The sequence below is a fragment of the Notamacropus eugenii genome, chromosome 7, assembly GCF_028372415.1.
Source record: "Notamacropus eugenii isolate mMacEug1 chromosome 7, mMacEug1.pri_v2, whole genome shotgun sequence".
Lineage (NCBI taxonomy): Eukaryota > Metazoa > Chordata > Mammalia > Diprotodontia > Macropodidae > Notamacropus > Notamacropus eugenii.
Genome location: NC_092878.1, coordinates 16,304,319 through 16,324,629, shown reverse-complemented (window position 1 = coordinate 16,324,629; position 20,311 = coordinate 16,304,319). Strand labels below are relative to the sequence as shown.

The 20,311-nt window shown below is 35.6% G+C and overlaps 1 protein-coding gene across 1 annotated transcript; it reads left to right on the top strand.

The window, feature by feature from the left end:
• The first annotated feature begins 10,862 nt into the window (after nucleotides 1–10,862).
• Nucleotides 10,863–11,822, top strand: LOC140513464 (olfactory receptor 4F6-like). Its single transcript, XM_072623176.1, has one exon. It carries the CDS (start codon nucleotides 10,884–10,886, stop codon nucleotides 11,820–11,822), a length of 939 nt encoding a protein of 312 aa, XP_072479277.1. The 5' UTR covers nucleotides 10,863–10,883.
• Nucleotides 11,823–20,311: the final 8,489 nt, after the last annotated feature.

Below are 20,311 nucleotides of genomic sequence, written 5' to 3'. Positions count from 1 at the left end.
CTTTCTCTGAATGTGGATTTGTCCTTTGTTTTCAAAGAGGACCAATGACATCATGGGGTGATTTCTTGAGTTACTATGAATTGAAGTTAAATGTCGCAGATTTGTCAGCCTCTCTTTCAGTCAATTTAGTCAAATAGCAGGACAAAAGTCAACCTAAGTGGCAATTGGACCAGGATTTTTTTGGGTGAAATGAGCAACTTTAACGTCGCTAAACTCCAAGTCCTCCTCAACATCTGTTTCAGCTGCCTTCTAGGCAGTTGGAGCAAATTGTTGTCATCTACCAGTTCTGCTTGGAGTAGTCTTCGTATGCTTGGAATAAATATCCTCTTAATCCCTATAATTAATTTTGTCATAGAAGGATTATTCTTTTTTTTGCCAAATACTGTGGCCAAAATATGTGACAAGACATGATCAAATGCAACTATGACACATTTCCATTTCTGTTTATCCCCTAATATTGAGATTAAATCTATAGTAAGAATGAACAATTCATTTCTTTTTCTATTTTATTTGTGCTTTGTGTATGTAAATTTAATATTGTCTGTTAAAAAAATGAAATTTCATTCCATGTATCTTATATTTAGATTTTTGTGCTTTTTATGTAAGTATTAGGGATGCATTGATTATTTCTTCATTCATACAACCTGATATTACAGTATGAGATTAGCCATATTAATTATCCAGACATTGTACAATTCCAGGGATGAGAGGCTAACTACTTTAGAAGGCATCAAAATGTTATTTGTATCACTCTACCTATTTTAAAATTCACGATTATATTGCATTCAAATTTGCCTCCCTGTAACTTCCTCTACGTTGTCGTTCCAGTTACATGTTGGAATTAAACAGATTAAGTCAAATTTCTTCTTCACAGGCCAGTCCTCCTATTGATCAAAGGTAGTCATTATTCCTGCCCCAAGTCTTTTCTCTCAGTTAAAAATCTACAATGTCTTCAATTGTTTTTTACATGACAGAGTTTCTAGAGGGCTGCTCAGTCTCCTGTGAAAGTGTTTGCTTGTTAATATCTTTCTTGAAAAACTGTGCCATGATTGTAACACAAAGTGTAAGATGCTATTAGAACTTGCAAAATTAAGACTATTTCTCTGTTCTGTTAACTATCATTTTATTAGTGTACCCAAAGTTTGCTTTAGTTTTTTTGACAGATTTGCTAAACATTTGGCTTACTTTGAATTTGTAATCAATTTAAATCCAGAAGTTCTGCTTAATATCGTCTGTAATATATTTTCCTTTTTTCTTGTACAATTGCTTTGTAAAACTTTATGACAAGATCTTACATTTTTCCTTAGTATATTTCATCTTGTTTATTTTGTCCTTTATTCTATGCTTCTAGACTTGGTTCTGGGGGTCACCAACAATCACAATGAGAAATAAACCTGGCTCTCTCAAGGATGTGTTGCCATTTCTCCTATGCAACCTTACCCAAAATAGGGAGGACTGTGTGAGTTATGTTTTTGAATGAAAGACAGTAGTGTGACATAAAGGTCTTCAGCAGGGCAGACATTCCACAAGAGAGACTCTTCATTGCTGGCCTTGCTCTGTTCTGTGCACAACTATCTGGAATATACTTGCTGCCTCTGGAAAAGTTCAGAGACTGTCAGTACCACTTGGGTAAGGAATTGGATAGACCTGTTTAATTAGCTGTGACATAACTATTTTAAGGGGCTTTCTAGGAACTGGATTGTCCTAGATTATTTGGTTCACCCTACTGCTTTTGAGTTGATTCTGGCCTTTATCCACTGTTCAATGGTAGTGATGGAACCTGCAAAGTATTTCTAGGAATTTTTAACGATATTAAAACTCACATGCAACAACATAGAACTCTTGAACAACCCCAAACTCAATTAACTAAATCCCCTTCTCTTGCCATGCCCTCCACCATCAACATCAATTAGAGACTTGAAATTATTCAGGGAGAAACTGAGGACTCTGAGTCAGGGATACAGTATATTTAGGGGTTGTGTGGGCAACTAGATTTCTGCCTGGCACTGAAACTTCTGCACACTTCTCAGTGTTATGTAAAAATATTTTTCATTGGGGTTTAGATTGCCCTAAAGAGTCAATTTATTTCTCCTCTATTGTCATGCAAATGTGGTCTGATAATAGTCTAAATCTATGCAAATATCTAAGAATTATTTATAATCAGGGAATGTAGAAGATTGGAAAATCAGGTCCTTAGAAGAATACTTAATTTGAAGAGGTAGAGACTTCATAGAGAGGTACGTATTTGTATTTTATATATTGGGGTTGACACAGAGTAAAGTTAGTGCCATGACTGGTAAGTTGAAGTTATCTGTGTCTAATAAAATGTAAATTAGTAGGGATAAAATTCTTACATTTGGGTTCAGTAATAAATTGTACATTTACAGAATTGTAATAGTGAGGTAAGATATGAATTTCTGGGAAAAAGAACCCAGTGAATGATAAAAAGAAGCAGATGTGAACTTTGTTTTTTTAAAGGGAGAGACAAGGGTACTGAAGGAGAGGGTGATGGTTCTGTTGTAGCCTACTAAGACTACCTTTCGATTATCATGTATAGTTCTAGGTATCACATTCTAGCATAGATCCTGATAAACTGGAGATCATCTAAAGGAGGGAAACAAAGGTAGTAAAGAGACTTGAAATGATACCATATGAAGATTACTTGATGAAAATGGGTATGTTTTGCTTAGTGAAGAGAAAACTTGATAAGATTCTTCAAATATTTGAAGAGTGGTCAGTTATATGGAAGAGTGGTGGACCATTTTCTATTTAGCCATAGGGGTCAAAGCTAGGAGCAGAGTAAAGATGTAGACAGGCAGATTTCATTTGATATAAGGAAAAAAAAAACAACATCGCTAAAGTTATCCAAAGTTGAAAGATGAGAGCGAGAGGATATTGATTTGGAGGACATGGATATCTTCTTCCTGGCATTACTCAAATGAAAGTTGAATGAGTCTTTGAGTGATATTGTTGAGGAGATTCCAATTCAGCTTTGGATTGGATTAGCTGGACACAAAGATTCCATCCAAGTCTGAGGCTATGTGTTTCTGTCACTCTCATTTGCTGCTTAAGTTCTGAACTTCATACTTTTTCAGGCAAGGCTAGACAAGGGATGACTTAAGGAAGAAGAACCTACACAACATAAATACGGGCTTATTCCTGTTCTTGCAGTCATTGTTTCTGGTTCTATCCTGGGAAGAAGATGAGAGGTTTGTCCATTTCAGTGTCTAATGTAAGATAGAATTCTATGATGAGATTTTAAGTACTTTCAGATAAATTCTGTGGATTACCCATTCATATGGATTTTCATTTGCTCCTCAATCTATGAGTATCTGCTGTCAAACATGCTGAAGTTTGGGCCCCCAAAATTTCCTTTTAACCAAAATTTCAGGCCTAGACAAGTCCATAGTCTCAGAATATTCCCAATTTAACTACAGTCTCTAATGGATCCTCACTTCCATTTCTTCTACCTTCTCCTAATCCTCCTCCTCTTTTCCCCTCACCTTCCTATTCCATTTCTCTTCCCATTTCATTTAAAAGTTTTTCCATCCACGGACTTTTATTGAACAATTACTACAATTATGTCAGTGAGATGAAGTTGAGGGTTTTGAATGCCAGGAGTTAACGGTCTACTTACGGAGGCAGGATATGCAACCTAAAAAGATAAATAGAATAACTTTGTATGTCCTAAGTACCAAATCAGCAGTACCAACAATACTTTCTCCCAGAGTTCAAAAGAGGAGGGAGTTATTGACAATTCCGGTAGTCAAGGGATATTTCTTATCAAAGTTTAAGGTAATGTTGAAAGATGGGGATCATTTTGGTGAGGAGAGCATACAAGACAGGACATTTAACCGAGGGTGAGTAAATGGATTGAAATGAAGGTGTATATGGTAAATTCTGGGAAATAGTACATAATATAAAGCAGTCTGGCTGTAGTTCAGGGTTTATGAAGGACAATAGTAGAAGATAAGGTCAACAACTAAAAATATTCACTGTACCTTGTACAGCATTTTATCACATTCAACTAGCACTGCTAAAAATGGATAGAACTTGAAGCAAACATTATTATTAAATTGTATTCATCTGCCAAAATTATAGTCTCAAACTTTTTTAAGAGGGTGCATTGGTAGGAGAAAGCTTCAGTCTTTTCATATTGTTTTCTTGTGCCTTGTTATTCATTGAAAATTCTAAGTGGTTCAGGACAGTAGACAAATGAGAATAGGAGAGTGTAGGGGAAATAACCAGGCAGCATATTTTGAAGTATGGAAAATATCAAAAGATGCCTGTTTTCAGCTTGTTATTCCACGTGGTGCTTTGGAAGGATGGTATAGATATATCCTGGATTGGAGCTAGTGGAGTTCTGCAGTTCTCAGGATAGCTTGTGCTGCTCTTCTGGCCTATTTTTAAGGGTGGGAATGAAGAAAGTCATTGTTTTAGTATAGTGAGAAAGGAATGATGTTTGGAACCTGAACTCAGGTCCTGCGGATTTCAAATGCAGTGCTTTACCCAATGTACAGCTGTATGATAGTTATTTTGGTACTTGAATATGTTTATTTCATTGTGTCATTAATCTTTTGAAACTATGCTTCTTATGTGCATTTACATGATGAGAACATTGGTTGATTTAACCATTTCTCTTTTGATTCGGGTGAGGAAATATGATTTATTGTCTGGACTGTAACACAATGCACAGATCAAGTGCTTAACGTATTTTTTGAATGAATGAATCACAATGAATGATTCATGAAATTTCCAGGTTTCAAAATCTCTAAATGATACTGACCCAAACCTACCAGTCTTTTAACCAGAAGCTTCATTGGAATATAAGCATATTGTTGTCCTTCATCTGGAATCTCATCTCTTCTGGTTCCCTCAGTCATGCTGGTGCTGAAAACAGAGGAGAGCTGGGGGGCCAGCTGAGGTGGGAGGTAGCTTCCCCTCAATCACAGGAACTTTTATTTCCTGTACATTATCAGGAGTCTGCATCAGAGCCAGGGAAGATTAAGGAAACCTCTGCTGATAAGGAATGCCAGACTGAATTGTGTTGCTGAGACGCAGTCCTGGGTGAGAAGGAACTAGCACATGTCTGATGAGAATAGAAGCAGTGGAAAAGGGATGTTGCTGGTTGTGGGCACTTACAGGAGGGTGGAGCTCTTGGTTTTAGTTCCAAGACAGAGAGGAAAACTGATGGAGAGCCTGAGGCAAGAGACACCATCCCCGATACCCTAGGACTAGAGGTATACTGTCTTCCTCATAAGAGTACAAGATACTTGAAAGCAGAGATTATCTTTTATCTTTTGTTATATCCTTAGTGGTTAGTGCAGTGTCTGACATGTAGTAGGTAGACTGATTGACTGATTTGACTTCAATTATCCATCTATCTCTTCCCCTTTCCCTCTCAGAGAACTATGCCATAAAACAGAAAAAAAATTATAAAAAACTAGAAAGAGAAAAACAATCAACAAAAGCAATCTATATAAATTTTTTTTCTGGAAATGGATGCAATATTCCTGTGACCTCTTCCCTCTGCAAAAGAGTGCAATGACTTCTTTTGTCTCCTCTTTTTGGCTATGCTGTTTCTTTGTAATTTTATAACTTTCTCTTTCTACTGTTTTGTCAGTTTTACGTTTAACTTGTTTTATTCATTGTGCACATGGTTTTCCTGCTTCTGTTTACTTCACTCAACATTAGTTCTTGTCTTTCCATTCTTCTCTTTATTCATCAAATTAATAATGTTTTAGAGCACAGTAATGTGCCATTGTGTTCACATGCCACTATTTTACTCATTTCCAATTATGTTGTTTCCAGTTTTTTCTTCTTTTTTTGTTGCCACAAAAATACTTCAATAAATGTTTTGGGCATAAGGAGGCTGTCTTTTTTAATTAGTGATCTCCTTTAGGTACCTGTCTAGATTTGGTCCAAACTTTCAAAGTTTACTTTAGTAGTTCTGGGAAAATATAAATTTTCTCAGAGAGATAATTCCCATGGTGGCCATATTGATCCCAGGGAAGCATTACTTGGTCATTGAGCCCTGATGTCACTGTGGGAGAGTTGTACATAATCCTTTTAACCTCTTCCAAGCACTACTCATATCTTTAAAAGTGCATCAGAAATCTGTGAAGGCATTGCTATACTTTGTTCTTCTTCCAAATAGGTAGGTAGGAGAGATGGATTTAAAGTTGGTTTGATGGGAAGAATCTATAGCATAGTTTCTTTCCCTAAGGATTGGAGAATTCTATGCCAGAATACTGTATTTGGCTGTTTCAACCACAATCCAAGGGTAGAGGAAGATAGAATCTGAGGTCTTTTCCTAGGTTTCCTTAAACAATGATGTACTTATTTTTAGCCATACACCACTTACAGACAGCCTTGAACAGAATCAATGCCTGAACTCCAATAAACTCTAATAACCTATAAGAATTTTTTCTGAGCAAGGTCTCCTGATAGGTTTGGGATGGGGGTATGTGTAGCATTTAGTCTGGGATTGGAGACAAATTTGTTTTTACCTGGAGCTGAAAGTCTAGCACATAACTCTGTGGCATGTGAAAAAGAAAAGTGGCACTGGTATTTTGATTGTTCTAGGAACTGAATCATTGAATTAATGACATGCAAATTTAGTTTGGTCATAATGTAATGGTATGTACATTACAAAGGATCGTTGTCACCTAGGAGAGGAAGAAGAATCAGAAAAATCAGATCTTAGGAAAGGGATTACAGTTTTTGGAGAGGAGACTTCAGAGAAAAGTATGTACATGTATTTTATGTGGAAATTAGTTGGAAAGGCAGTGATGCCAACACCTGGCTGGAGGGGCTTTACAATCAGCTGGAGAATGGTTAAATGATAGTACAATGAGCTATTATGACTGTGATCATAAAATATTTTTATTACCTAAGAGACAAGACAGTTAAGCAAAATAAGTATTTGGTAGTCACATTATGTCTCATTTGTTGTTCAGTTTAATTGAATCAGAAAAAAATATGTCTGTATGTGTAAACATAATCTGACCTAAAATGATTTACAGAGAGGAACTATAGGGATTGGAATAAAGCCAGAAGCAGAAACTTGTGTGACAATAGAAAATAAAGCCTTAAGGAGTTAAGTAACCCACAATTCAGTTGAGAGATGCATGTTTGAAAAGAGAACATGGTAAAGGGAAATGCCCTAGAAAACTCCTGATTCCATATAGGTTCATACCACTATATTAAAAAGAGGTGTATTTCAAACACAGCTATCTGAATTCTGGCTCTGGAATGATCATTTTCTGAAACATCCAGTCATAATTATAAAATTTGCAGGGCACACATTAGGAGTGATAGTACATTGAAATTATAAATTATAGTTATGCTACCTAAAAAAGTCTCAATTGGCTAAAAAGATGGTTTAGTAAAACACACTTCAATGGGAATACATATTGTGTCCTATATTTGGAGTCAAAATTTGACTGTAAGAGAACAGAATTGAGTAAGTAGGGAAAAGCTGTGGCTAGACAACAAATTCTATGGAAAAAAAAAATCTCAGTTTTAATTCAAGATGAGTTAATTGTGTAACAGGATTACCAAAAAAGCTAGTCCTTTTAGTTAGGAGAGACATAGGGTCCTGGATGAGGGTGGTAATGATCCCTTTACCCAATAAGATTCTTTCTGAAATATAGCATTCAATTTTGAGTGTCAAATTCTAGCATGGACTTTGATGAGCTAGAGATTATCCAGTGGAAGGCACCCAAGATGTTAAGGGTTATTAAAATGATTTGATGTGAATGTCAGTTGAAGGAAGAGAGAAATTCTAGCCTGAAAGAGAACAAGGTTTCATGGCAGTCTTCAAATATTTGTAGAGCTGTAATATGTAGAAATAGTCTCCAATGTCAGAACTAAGAGGAGTGGGTTATACTTGTTGAAGATTCCAACGAAGTTATCCCAAAAGTGGAATTTGTTGCCCTAGAGAATAATGGAGACTTCATCCATAGAATTACTGAATTGGTGGCTGCATGAAAACTTGAGAGAATGTTGACAAAAATGTTCTTGCGTTGATATGGGTTGAACTGAGTGTCTACTAAGGTTCCATCCAAACTTGAGACTCTGTCACATTACATTTACTGCTAAAGTTCCCAGACTTTTAACTGATACAGTCAGACCTGATACAAGGGAGTGATTTAAGGTTGAAGATCCTACATAGGATAAATAAGGGCAATATATTCTATTGTAATCACTGTGCATTGGGCAGAATGCGAGGGGTTTATTCAGCCCATTGCTCTGGGTAAGGGTAATCATCTGAAAGGACTCAGTTTTCTGGTTTTGAAGGGACTCATTATCAGAAAACTGAGTCCCTTCAGATGATTTTCCTGGATTACAAACCCATATGGAGCTTTAGTTGCATGTCATTATATGGACCTAAGCTATGGTAGGTAAGCCAGGAGGAATGATTATCAAATATTCACTTTTAGCAGAATCCTGTATTCTGTGTTTCAGTTTTAAGTAATAATTTTAAAAGAACAGAAATTAGCATTAAAATGCCTACTATGTGCCAGGCACTATGATAAACACTTTCCAAATATTCTCTTTTGATCATAAAATATCTCCTCTCTTTTATTTAATTTAAGTGCTTTTTCCATATTTTTTTCTTTAACTTCCTCTTACTTTATCCCTTTCCCCATTACTTTTATTTTCCCTATCCCTATCTTTTCTTTGCATCAAGTGGTCTGTGAAAATAATGTCCACTAATATTTGTTAAACATTTACTGCTGGCATGTCAAAGTTATAAAGGCTGAGATGAATGAGAGAATGAGTCATGACCTTGATGGCAGAAATATTACAACATATTTATAAAAGCAGGATATGCACACATGAAGAGATAAATATAGTCCAGCTTGTTTGATGAACCAAATGGGCAGCTTAGACATTGCATACTCTGGGAACTCAAAGGAGAGAGAATTCACTGAAATGTGGGTTTATCAAGGAAGGCTTTAGAGAAGAATTTGAGCTAGTATTTGAGAAATAGACAGGATTTAGATTGGAAAAGACTAGGGGAGAGAAGGTTCAGGCAAGAATGGTCTGAATAAATGGGTTGAAACAAGTCTGAAAATGCTGAGTAAAACAGTATTACTGAACTGTGTGGTTCATGACGGGGAAAGTAGGAGAAAAGGAGAAACGGTTAGAGAACTCGTTAATACCTTACCATTCATTATATATCACTTCTTAGCAATTAAAAAATATTGACATTGAATAAAAGAAAACATTATTTTCAAACCTCATTCACTGGAATCTAAGAAAAGATCATGGTACTTGTCAAAACCATTTAATTTGCTAAAAATTTCCAGGGGCAGTGATGTGTTGGAGTTGGCACAGATTGATAAGAGCTTATTGTTTAATTTTCAGTGCATTTACACAGTAGAAATCAGTAAACCCTGCAAATCAGGGATTTAATTATTATTTTGCTAATTACCTAGTCTTAATAAAAGAATGTTAACAATGAGAGTTAAACTTCAAAGCATATCCTGCATGTATTTTTTGGAAGCTGATTGTTAAACATTTACCAGTGACAAACAAAGAGAATAGAATTCAGGGTGAATATCCCTACAGGATATTTTGAAGTGAGTATGATATCCAAACATCCCAGTTTTCAACATCTTACTCCATATAGTACCTTGCAAGAGAAGTGCAAACCTTCTGGACTGCAGTTGGGGTTTGCCTGTTGTAGCGGTAGTATGTAGCATTTGTTTGGACATATTTCTGAGAACGTGGTTCTGGAAGGTTGTTTTTAAAAGGACAGAAGAATATCTAAATAATATGTGATTCACAGATAAGTTCCTTGTTGGAAATTTGCTAAATCTGTAGGGATGTTTTGACAGTTTGCTTAGTTATTTCCATATTAATGAAGCTTCATTTCCTGTATTGCTTCAATGTTTGCAGGTGTGTTTATTTCACAAGTATATTCAGCTGTGTTTTAGCTGTATTCCTTCCAATGCATTTGCCTACTTACTTGCAGATGTAGTCTTAACAATTTATCATCTTTGAAGATGCATGCCTGACCCTGCTTCCTGTTGCATCCTTGGAATTGTTACCTTTTTCCTGATGTTTTCATGGTTTTGTCAAGACCAAACAATGTTGTCATGAATGATGCTCTCACACAAGGATTCCTTCTTAATTCCCCTGATCATTCAGCCTAGTTTTAGACCTGGAACACCTGTGCCTAGTGTTTCCCTCATCTAGTTAATGTTGGGTGTCAGGCTAGGTAATATGACTAAATGGTGAAAATGGAGAACTAGGAAGAAAGTGAAGTGGAACAGTGGATAGGGCACCATTCATGGAGTCAGGAAGCTCTGAGTTAAAATCTGCCCTCAGACAATAGCTGTGTAACTCTGGGCAAGTCACTTATTCTCTACTTGCCTCTTTTATTAACTTGCCAAATGGGTGTCACTGGAGAAGGAAATGGTAATCTAGTCTAGCATATGCCAAGAAAATCCCATAGACAAGTTCATGGAGTCATAAAAGTTGGATACAATTGAGCAATGGATCAGTAGCAAAAAAGAAAGCAGCTTTGAGTCAGGTGTAGTTTAAAGAACTCTTCCAGGTAGTGGGAGAAGTCCATAAAACCTTGGGTTAAGTGACTATAAGAAAACATCTCTTCTGCGGTCTCAAAGGCAGAGTGATTTTGGAAGTTCTTTTGGGATGCATTGATGTCTAAATACGGAATTCACTGAAATAATTTTTTCCAGTACATGTAAAACATGTGTATACCAAGCTTTTAATAACTAAAAGATATTTACAAGCATTCTGAACCATCAATAAGACCTTTTTGAATATTAAAATTTAAAAATAAGACACTTTATCACAGTAGTTCTCTTTCAATTCTTTCTCTTCAGGTAATACCATATTTTAGGCCAATGAATGAAGTGAATCATTCCATGGTATATGAATTTGTGTTCTTGGGGATTTCCAGTTCATGGGACATACAACTTTTTCTCCTGGTATTCTCCTTCATGTTCTATGTGGCCATTGTGCTGGGGAACTTCCTCATTATGTTCACAGTCATCTTTGACCCTCACTTACATTCTCCCATGTATCTTCTGTTGTGTAACCTCTCTTTCATTGACCTGTGCTTTTCTTCTGTTTCTGTTCCTAAGATGATTTATGACCTTTTTTTTGAGCACAAAACCATATCCTTCCTCGGTTGCCTGATGCAGATATTCTTCATTCATAAGTTTGGAGGAACTGAGATGATTCTGCTGATTTCCATGGCCTTTGACAGATATGTTGCCATATGTAAGCCTCTTCACTATCTGACCATTATGAATCCAAGAATGTGTATTTTTCTCATAATGGGTTCTTGGTTCATTGGCCTCATACACGCGGTGGCTCAGTTAGCATTTGTGGTAAACTTGCCTTTCTGTGGCCCTAATGAAATTGACAGTTTTTATTGTGATCTTCCTCGCTTGATCAGATTGGCCTGTGCAGACACCTACAAGCTTCAGTTCATGGTCACTGCTAACAGTGGTTTCATTTCCATTGGCACCTTATTCCTGTTGATCATCTCCTACATATATATCTTGGTCACTGTTCAGAAGCACTCTTCAAATGGTTTGTCCAAAGCTCTCTCTACTTTGTCTGCTCACATCACTGTGGTGGCCTTATTTTTTGGTCCATGTATGTTTGTGTATATTTGGCCATTCCCCACAATGCCAGTGGATAAATTCCTTTTCATTCTTAATTTTGTTGTCACCCCTGTCCTAAATCCTTCCATATATACATTCAGGAACAAAGAGATGCAAGTTGCCATGAAGAGACTGATCATTCAGCTCAGAAATTCCAGGAAAAATTTGTAAATAAATCTAAATATAATAGGGTATTTTAAATGGACCACCACGTAACATGTGGATGACTACATTCTAATCTGGGACTAAAGATGACAACTTATTCCATTTGAATATTCTTCACGTTGATCAGAAGGCTCTTTCCATGAGTTAAAGGTCACGTTTACTCCAGCTGCATCTGTTAAAAAAGAAATAAAAATAATAATGTATTGTTGATCCCCTCTGTTTAGAAAATTCTATTTTGGTTATGATTTTAAAATGTACCTTTTTTCAATTTCTTAATCTATATACAAATGTGTAAGAGGAAATATATTATAAAAAGGAAAGGAAACCATGTTGTTCTACTTATAAGTTTATATACAAATTTACAGATTGACTATCTTGATTAATTCACAGGACCCAAATTATCTTTTTCTCAGAAGTAGGACTCTCTTGTCAATCACAAAGGATTCAAAGGTACCTCCTATTCTTATCTGAAATTTCTGTGAGAAAACTCTCTCTATATACCTTATCAGAACTCACTAAGTTAAATATTTACATAATCTTACATGAGTGGTAGAATGGTATGGGGTGTTGAGAGGTGGCTTCTGTCATGAGGACCTTAATGCCAGTTCTTCCTTTCACATATATTGGCTGTGTTACTCAGAACATGTCACTTACCCTCGAAGTTTTCTAAGATTATTAATTGCAGAGGAATTGCTAATCTCAAATGTTACAGAAAGCTTCTAATTTGCATTATTAGAGGATAGCTTAATGAAAACTTAGTATGGAATAAAACTCCTCGATCAGCGATGTTCTGGAAATATTTTCTTGCCTAGTAATCCCTAGATCATTTCTACTGTTGTTTCTAGGTTGATGATTTTATGATTCCAGGATTTGCCCAGTTTTGCTCCACACCTCTTTTTGTTTGTCTTTTTTTTCTTATGTAAGTTTCATCTAATTTAAAAACATTTGTAAAATTTTTAAAAATAATTTATTTCTTTTCCGTTTTCAACAATTATTTCCACAAGTCTTAAATTTTCTCTTCTTCCCTCTTTCTCCCTCCCTGAGATGGCTTGCATATTTATATGAGTTCTACACATAAATTCTTATCAAACACATTTTTCACTTCAATCATGTTGCATAGAAGGATTGACACAAATGGGAGAAATCATGAGAGAAACCAAACCAAACCAAAACACAACAAAAACAAAATAGTCTGCTTCATTCTGTGTTCCAATTCCATACTTCTTTCTGTGGATGTGAATTTGTCCTTTATTTTCAAAGAGGACCAATGACATGATGGGGTGATCTCTTGAGTTGCTATGAAATTGATTGAAATGAAAGAGAGTTGTCAGCCTCTCTTTCAGAGTCAATTAAGTACAGTAGCAGAACAAGCCAATATAACTGACAAATGGATTGGGATGCATTGGATGACCTCAGAATCTTCAATGTCAGTTTAAGCTTTAAGTATTCCCCAGGGTCTGTTTCATCTGTCTTCATGTCTGTTGGAATAAATTGTTTCATCCACCTATTCGGCTTGGGGTAGTATTCATATGTTTGGAATTGACATCCTCTTAATCTCTACATTTAATTTCTTTATGGAAGCATCATTTTTTTTTTCCAGATATTGTGGCCAAAATATGTGACAACATATGATCAAATGCAAATATGACACTTTTGCATTTTTGTTTAACCCATAACATTGAGATTAAATCTACAGTAAGAATGAATAACGCCTTTCATTTTCTATTTTATTTGTGTTTTCTGTATGCGATTTTTAATATCATCTCTGTTAGAAGGATGAAGTTTCTATAGCATGTATCTTATAATTAGATGTTTGTGTTTTTTATCTAAGTATTAGGGAAGCATGTATTATTTAGATTATTCATTCATACAGCCTGATATTATAGCATGAGATTAGCCATATCAATTGTCCAGACATTACATTTCTAGGGGTGAGAGGCTAACTACTTTAGAAGGCATCAAAATGGTATTTGTTTCACTCTGACTCATAAAATTCATGACTGTATTGCACTGAAATTTGCCTCCCCATAATTTCCTCTAGGTTGTGCCCATTAGTTCCAATTACATGTTGGATCTAAACAGACTAAGTCAAATTTCTTCTTTATAGGTCAGTCCTCCAGTTGATCAAAGGCAAGCATCATTCCTGCCCCAATTCGTTTCTCTCTCGGCAAAAAAATCTACAATTTCTTCAATTGTTCTTCATATGGCAGAGTTTTCAGCTTATTTGTTAATGCCTTTCTTGAAAACTATGCCAAGATTGGAACGCAAAGTGTTAAGTTCTGTTAGAACTTGCAAAATTAAAAGTATTACTCTGTTCTGTTAACTATCATTCTCTTAGCGCACTCAAATTTTGCTTTAGTTTTTTGACAAATTTGCTAAACATTTGGCTTACTTTGAATTTGTAATTAATTTAAATCCATAAGTTCTTTTTAACGTCAACTTCTGTAATACATTTTCCTAGTCCCTTTTCCCTTGCAATTGTTTTTTTTAAACTGAAGTGCAAGATGCTGCATTTTTCCATAGTATATTTCTTCTTATTCATTTTGCCCATTATTCTGTACTTTCTAGACTTGGTTCCTGGTGGTCACCAAAAATCACATTGAGAAATAAACCTGGCTCTCTCACGGATATGTTGCTTCTCCCTCAGTGCAACCGTACCCAAAGTGGGGAGATTTATGTGAATGAAAGACAAATAGTGTTACATAATGGTCTTTAACAGAGCACGCAGTACACAGGAGAGTTTTTATTGCTTGCCTGACTCTTCTCTACAATAGTGGAGATACCTAGTGGAGTCCAGGTTTCTACTCTACTTCTCTTCCCCAAACACTGGTTTGAGTTCTAACAGGGATCATCTACTACATCTACTTCAACCCACTCAAAGCTAATAAGATCAGGAAAGTAAACACTTTGGGTTGAAGCATCCCAAGAATTTTATTGGTTGAAAAAAATTTCCTATCAGAATATGGAGCAGTAGGTATGAGGCACAGCATGTTTATGATATTATATGAGAAGAAGGTTGAGAAAGGTCAAAGAATCAAAGGTCATTGGATTATACATGGAGCTAAAAGGCATCTTATAGATCATCTATTATGACCTTTTCACTTTATAGATGAGGATACAAGGAATCAGAGAGTTGAAGTGAGTCGTTCAAGGCCAAATATGTAACCACTAAGTAGCAAAACCAGAACAGAAATACAGGTCTCCTGACGCAAAAGACAATATTCTTTGTACTATACCATACCACCCCCCAAAATTAGATTCTAATTATGGAGTGAAGATTCAGTTGGATTATTTTAATAGGTGGCCTGAGTAACTAGGGAACACAATAAAAATATATTATGACTGGAGTTGAGGGTGTGCATGTGTATGTGTGTATGTATGTGAATGTTTGCGTGTGTTTGTGTAAAGCAGAAGCAATCATAGAAAGGAGTAGGAACATGAAAGACAGGCTACTATTTCATAGTTTCTCATGGTTTGGCCTTTTATCTCACATAATTCAGTGTCATCTTTCCCCTCAATTTCCCTATGCCATCTTCGACACTCTCAAGAGAGGATTAAGTGGGTGTGAATTAAAGTTGGAAAGAAACTATTGTATAGATCTCTTACCTTTTTATCAATAATTATTCTCCCAAGTTTGTGGTCAAGCTAAATGGCATTCACACCTGGAGTTGACTAAGAAGATAAATGATTTTAAAAGGTCTTTCCAAGGGGGCAAACATTCATGAAGGATTTATCTATCATATTTTGAGTATCTGTGCTATCAGGACCAACGAGAAAAGGAAGTAAAATGAAAGGGACCATAAATATAATGTGAACATGAGGTAAAAGAAGGTGCCTACAACTATACAGCTAACAAGAGGTAAGAGTCTTCTTGCTTTGATTTTCTTCCCACAAATATTGCATAAAGAGTTAGTGTAGCGTTTGGGACCTAATTGACTATTTTATCTATCACAATACCCATTTCCCCTCTTCAAAACTTTACCCCATCCTGATCTACATCTTTTGGTCTCTGGACCACATTTTCAGAGTGGTTTTTTTCTTTGTAATTCTGGGAAAAATGCAAAGAGATACAAAGATAGAATGCTTAGAGTGAACATGGCAGTGCCACTTAGATCAGAGCTACATCACTTGATGATAGATTCCTAAAACCTGTGCTAGAGCTGCCCTTAAGAAGCTTATATTCTTTGAGAGGAGGGAGAAATACAGTTTGTGCAAAAGTAAGTAAATGAAAATATATATAAAAAGCAATTTAAAGAGGGAAAGACTGCTAAATATTACTGGCAATCAAGAAAGAATTCATTTATTAAATTTTAGGAAGTTGTGCCTGAAATGTATCAACGTAGCAAATCAAGATCATGTGAGGTGAGGAAGAAATTCATTCTAGACAGGATGTACCACTCATGAAAAGACATAATGGTAGGAGATAGAATGAGGCATGTCTGTGGTAACACATGGGGGAAGCTGACTGAAATTGTTAGCAAAGAAGAGTAATATGATATGTCAGGAGAATGTGGATCTAGGCTAGAATGTAGAGACTTTAAATGTCAGATTGGGTAGTTTGTATTTTATCTGAAGACAACAGAGTACTATTCATTCCTTCATTTATCTATTTATCAGTCCTGTGATTTATTTATCTATCTACATTTTAGTTATTTATTCATCCATTCATTTATCTATATTTATTGTTATTTCTATTAAGGGGGTGACATGGTGATATATGAATTTTAAAAAATATCAATTTGATAATCTTGAGAAACTTGGATTTAAGGGGAGAGAGTTTGAAGGAAGAAAGTCCAATTAAGAAAGCATTGAGGTAGAATAGGAAAGCGTTGATGAAGATTTGATCTAGAATAGACATTGTAATGAATGTAGAAATGGAGACAGATACAAGAGATTTTATGAAGACAGTATTGATAAAACTTGGCAATTTATTTTTTATGAAGGTTTGATGAGGTTCAGGTAGAGTTGCAGTGGGACCACTTTAAAGAATTTCAAAGTCTCAGGTCAGCTTCAAGGCAGTTGGAAAGATTTATTATAGTTTTGAGTTTTCATGCTCTGGCAAGTGGCTCAGTTCCTTAGAGGAATTTAGCAATTTCAATAAGGCAAGACATACAGTTTTACAGAGCATGTGATGCTGATTACATAATCAAAATTTACATAGAATATAGGAATATGATTAATATTAAAAGACAGGAGGAGTTTTTTAAGGGATTAGGTAATGAAGGAGGGGTCCCAGCCTCAGTGGAAATGTTTATGTGGTAACCCATAATGCATGCAGTTAGGGGTGATACATATATATGTTAATGGTATTATAATAAACCTCTCAGTTCATTCTAGGTCAGTTCTTTACTATTAGTGTGCAGGTGCTACCATATGGTGGGCCCCTTCTATGTTTTGGTGGTCATGCATCCTGGTGCTATCTTCTGATTCTCTAGCTGTTGTGATCCTGTCTGGTCAAGATGAATCATTAGGTATTGTTGTCCTGTCTTGGGATAAATGAATGATGTAATTGTGAGTACAAGAACACATCTGTTTCTATGGGAATGGGTCTGAGGTTAGTGGTTGTGATCCCGTCATACAGACATGCCTGCTTTTTCTATGGGAACTAAGAGTTTAGGGATACACCTGTTGCTCTAATGAGCAATGAGGAATATATGAAAAAGTTAGGACATGGACAGGGGACTAGGTATGTAATACTGGGGTTTGGGGCAGCTCTATTAGGACTCCATCAGGTTGAGGGAGAGAGAAATGTCAAGCACAACTCCATGGTTGCAAACTCAGGTGACTAGAAGAATGGTGATGTCATTTAAGCAGATGGAAAAGTTTGTAAGAAGTCTGTCAGTCATCTTGTGTTTATTAAGTACCATCTCTCTGCCAGTCACTGCGCTAAATCCTTGGTATACAATGAAAGGCAAAAACAAAACACTCAAACAAATATTAAAGTCACTCTCCCCCCAACCCCCTCCCAAATAAAAAAAAAAACCAAACTCAGCCCCCATCTTTCAAGGAACTTATAGTATGGACTTTCAGGGACAGGGGTGGAATATTAGATCTTTTTTGGCCATATAGAGTTTGACTTGCAGGTCTAGGTAGAGGTGCTCAATAGACATTTGTTATTATAGGACTGGATTTCAAGAGACAAGCTTTATTTTTAAGATGGTTTTTAACCATTGTGGATGTCTTGGTATTCATGAACAAATTTTATCATTCTATTTTGAAAATAATTTTATGTACTTCTATATAATGAAAATCTCAGGTTTTGGATGATTCATCCCAAAAGAAAGTTTTTTTGTTGCTGTTGAAAAAATTGTGGTGTCAGCTGTAATATTTTATATATATATATATATATATACATACATACATACATATTTGATTTTTAAATAAATATTTTAAATCAATGAATCACAATTAAAGATTATGAAATCCCAAATTTCAAAATCTAAAAGTTGTAGTGCCACAAAATGACCACATAAAATCCTAACCAGAGTTCAATAAGCCTCAGCAAAATCATTTATTATCTAATTTTCTTTCATCTTGTCTTTTATCTTTTTTCCACTTAATTACCGGTATCTCATCATTCACACAGGTCAAAGAAGGATTATGAGTTGCAGAAAAAGAGCTGATCAACATTGGTGGAGGGTTTCTCCATATGAACTTCCCTATACCAATCAAATCACAAATCTACTCCATATTTCCCCCTCTCATGATCTAGGAGAGATGTTTAGGGTTACCTATTAGCTAAGGGTCACCAAGGTTTTTTCTAATTCTTAATTCTATGTCTCTAGGAGTACCTCAGTTTGACTTTTCTTGAACATCATACTTAATTAATGTCTCATTTCTTCAGAGGGAGCACCTTTTGATTGCACGGCCAAAATGTATTTATGTTTGGGATACGGTATTTACCTTGCAGTGAGATTCAACCTCTATTCAGATTCCACAAACCATTTCTTTAAAAAAAAGACAAATTGTTTTATAAGTATGAATTTCAATACAGATTTTATCCCTTGGAATTATGGAATTTTTATGAAGTACATCTTACAATTTGTTTTGGTGTGCACTTTAAATCAAAGTCAGGAGGCAGCAGTAATAAACTAAGCTTGATCTAAGGTGAAGTATTATCAGGGATGTAGTGACTCTCAAGAGCCAATTGTTAAATTTCCAATGTGAGCATTTACATATCAGAAAATGTCAAATGCCTCAGACGCTTACTAGTTGTGTGACCCTGGACAAGTAACTTAACCCTGAGTGCTTCTAAAAAACAAACAAATAATAGGAACAATGTTATTAACTCAGGTTAAATTTAAAACTATGTTGTGTGTACAGATCTTTCCTCTATCCCATGTTACTCCCCTGGAGTAAAGTTCTTGAGTTGAGCATATTTACATTGGATACTTTAATCAGCATTAATGAGCAGTCAGGCTACAGATTAACTCATAGCACTTCTGGAGATGAGGAGATGCAAGGAGAACGTAGAAGGATTGGGGACATAAAAAGAATCAGTGCTTCACAGTTTGTCACGAGCAAAGTATGTATTCTATGGAAGTTAAACTCATCTTTATTTCCAGATGGTTTTTTTCTTTCTACTTGCCACCAAAATGCGAGTGGAAAGAACCTCTTCCATAAACCAAACATTATTTCAATAAGAAATAAACTTCCCAAAGTTGGAGTTAAGTGGGATAAATTTCACTTTCTAGAATTAAGAGGATGATTGATAAAGGGTAATCCCAAGTGTAAAAAACACATATAAAATACTGATCTATTATATTTTAGGTGGTTGTGCTATCAGGACAGATAAGCAAGAGAAAAGAATTGAAGAGAATACGTAAAAGGAAACTGAGACTGAAAGCATGAGGTGCATAAGGACATAGCTAGTAAGTGACAAAGTTAGGTTTTGAATGTAGGTCTACTGACTTGTTTTTTTACTTCTACTTCACTCCATAATAAGTTAATGGAGTGGTCACAACTAGCACTTGAATTAGGTCCTAATTTCCAGTCAAATATTATATCATTTTGCTTGATTCTCTACTTCCTCCTCAAGCCCCATACCTTACTTAAGTTCTACATTTGAATCTATGTACCAAACTTTCACAAATATTATTTTTTTTCTAGCAGCTCTGGGAAAAAAATAAAACATTTCAAAGGCAGAATCCCCAAGGTGGCCGTACTCAGGACTCTCACACAAGGCTACACCAATTGGTCGCTGATCCTTGATGTTCCTATTGGAGTAATATTCAATCTGTTTAGGTATTCTAGTCATACATCTTTACACACACACCAGAAATTTCTGAAGACATTATTGTCCATTTCCTTTTCTTCAGAGAGTAGATAGGTGAGATCAAATTAAAGTTAATGGCATGGAAAGAATCTACCATCTAGTTTCCAAACCATGAAAATTCTACACCAGGATATTCCAATTTAATTATGACCAGAAATCTCCTGCTATGTTTGGGTAAGCTAAATGTCCTGCAGAACTTTTGCTACACAGTCTACTGTAA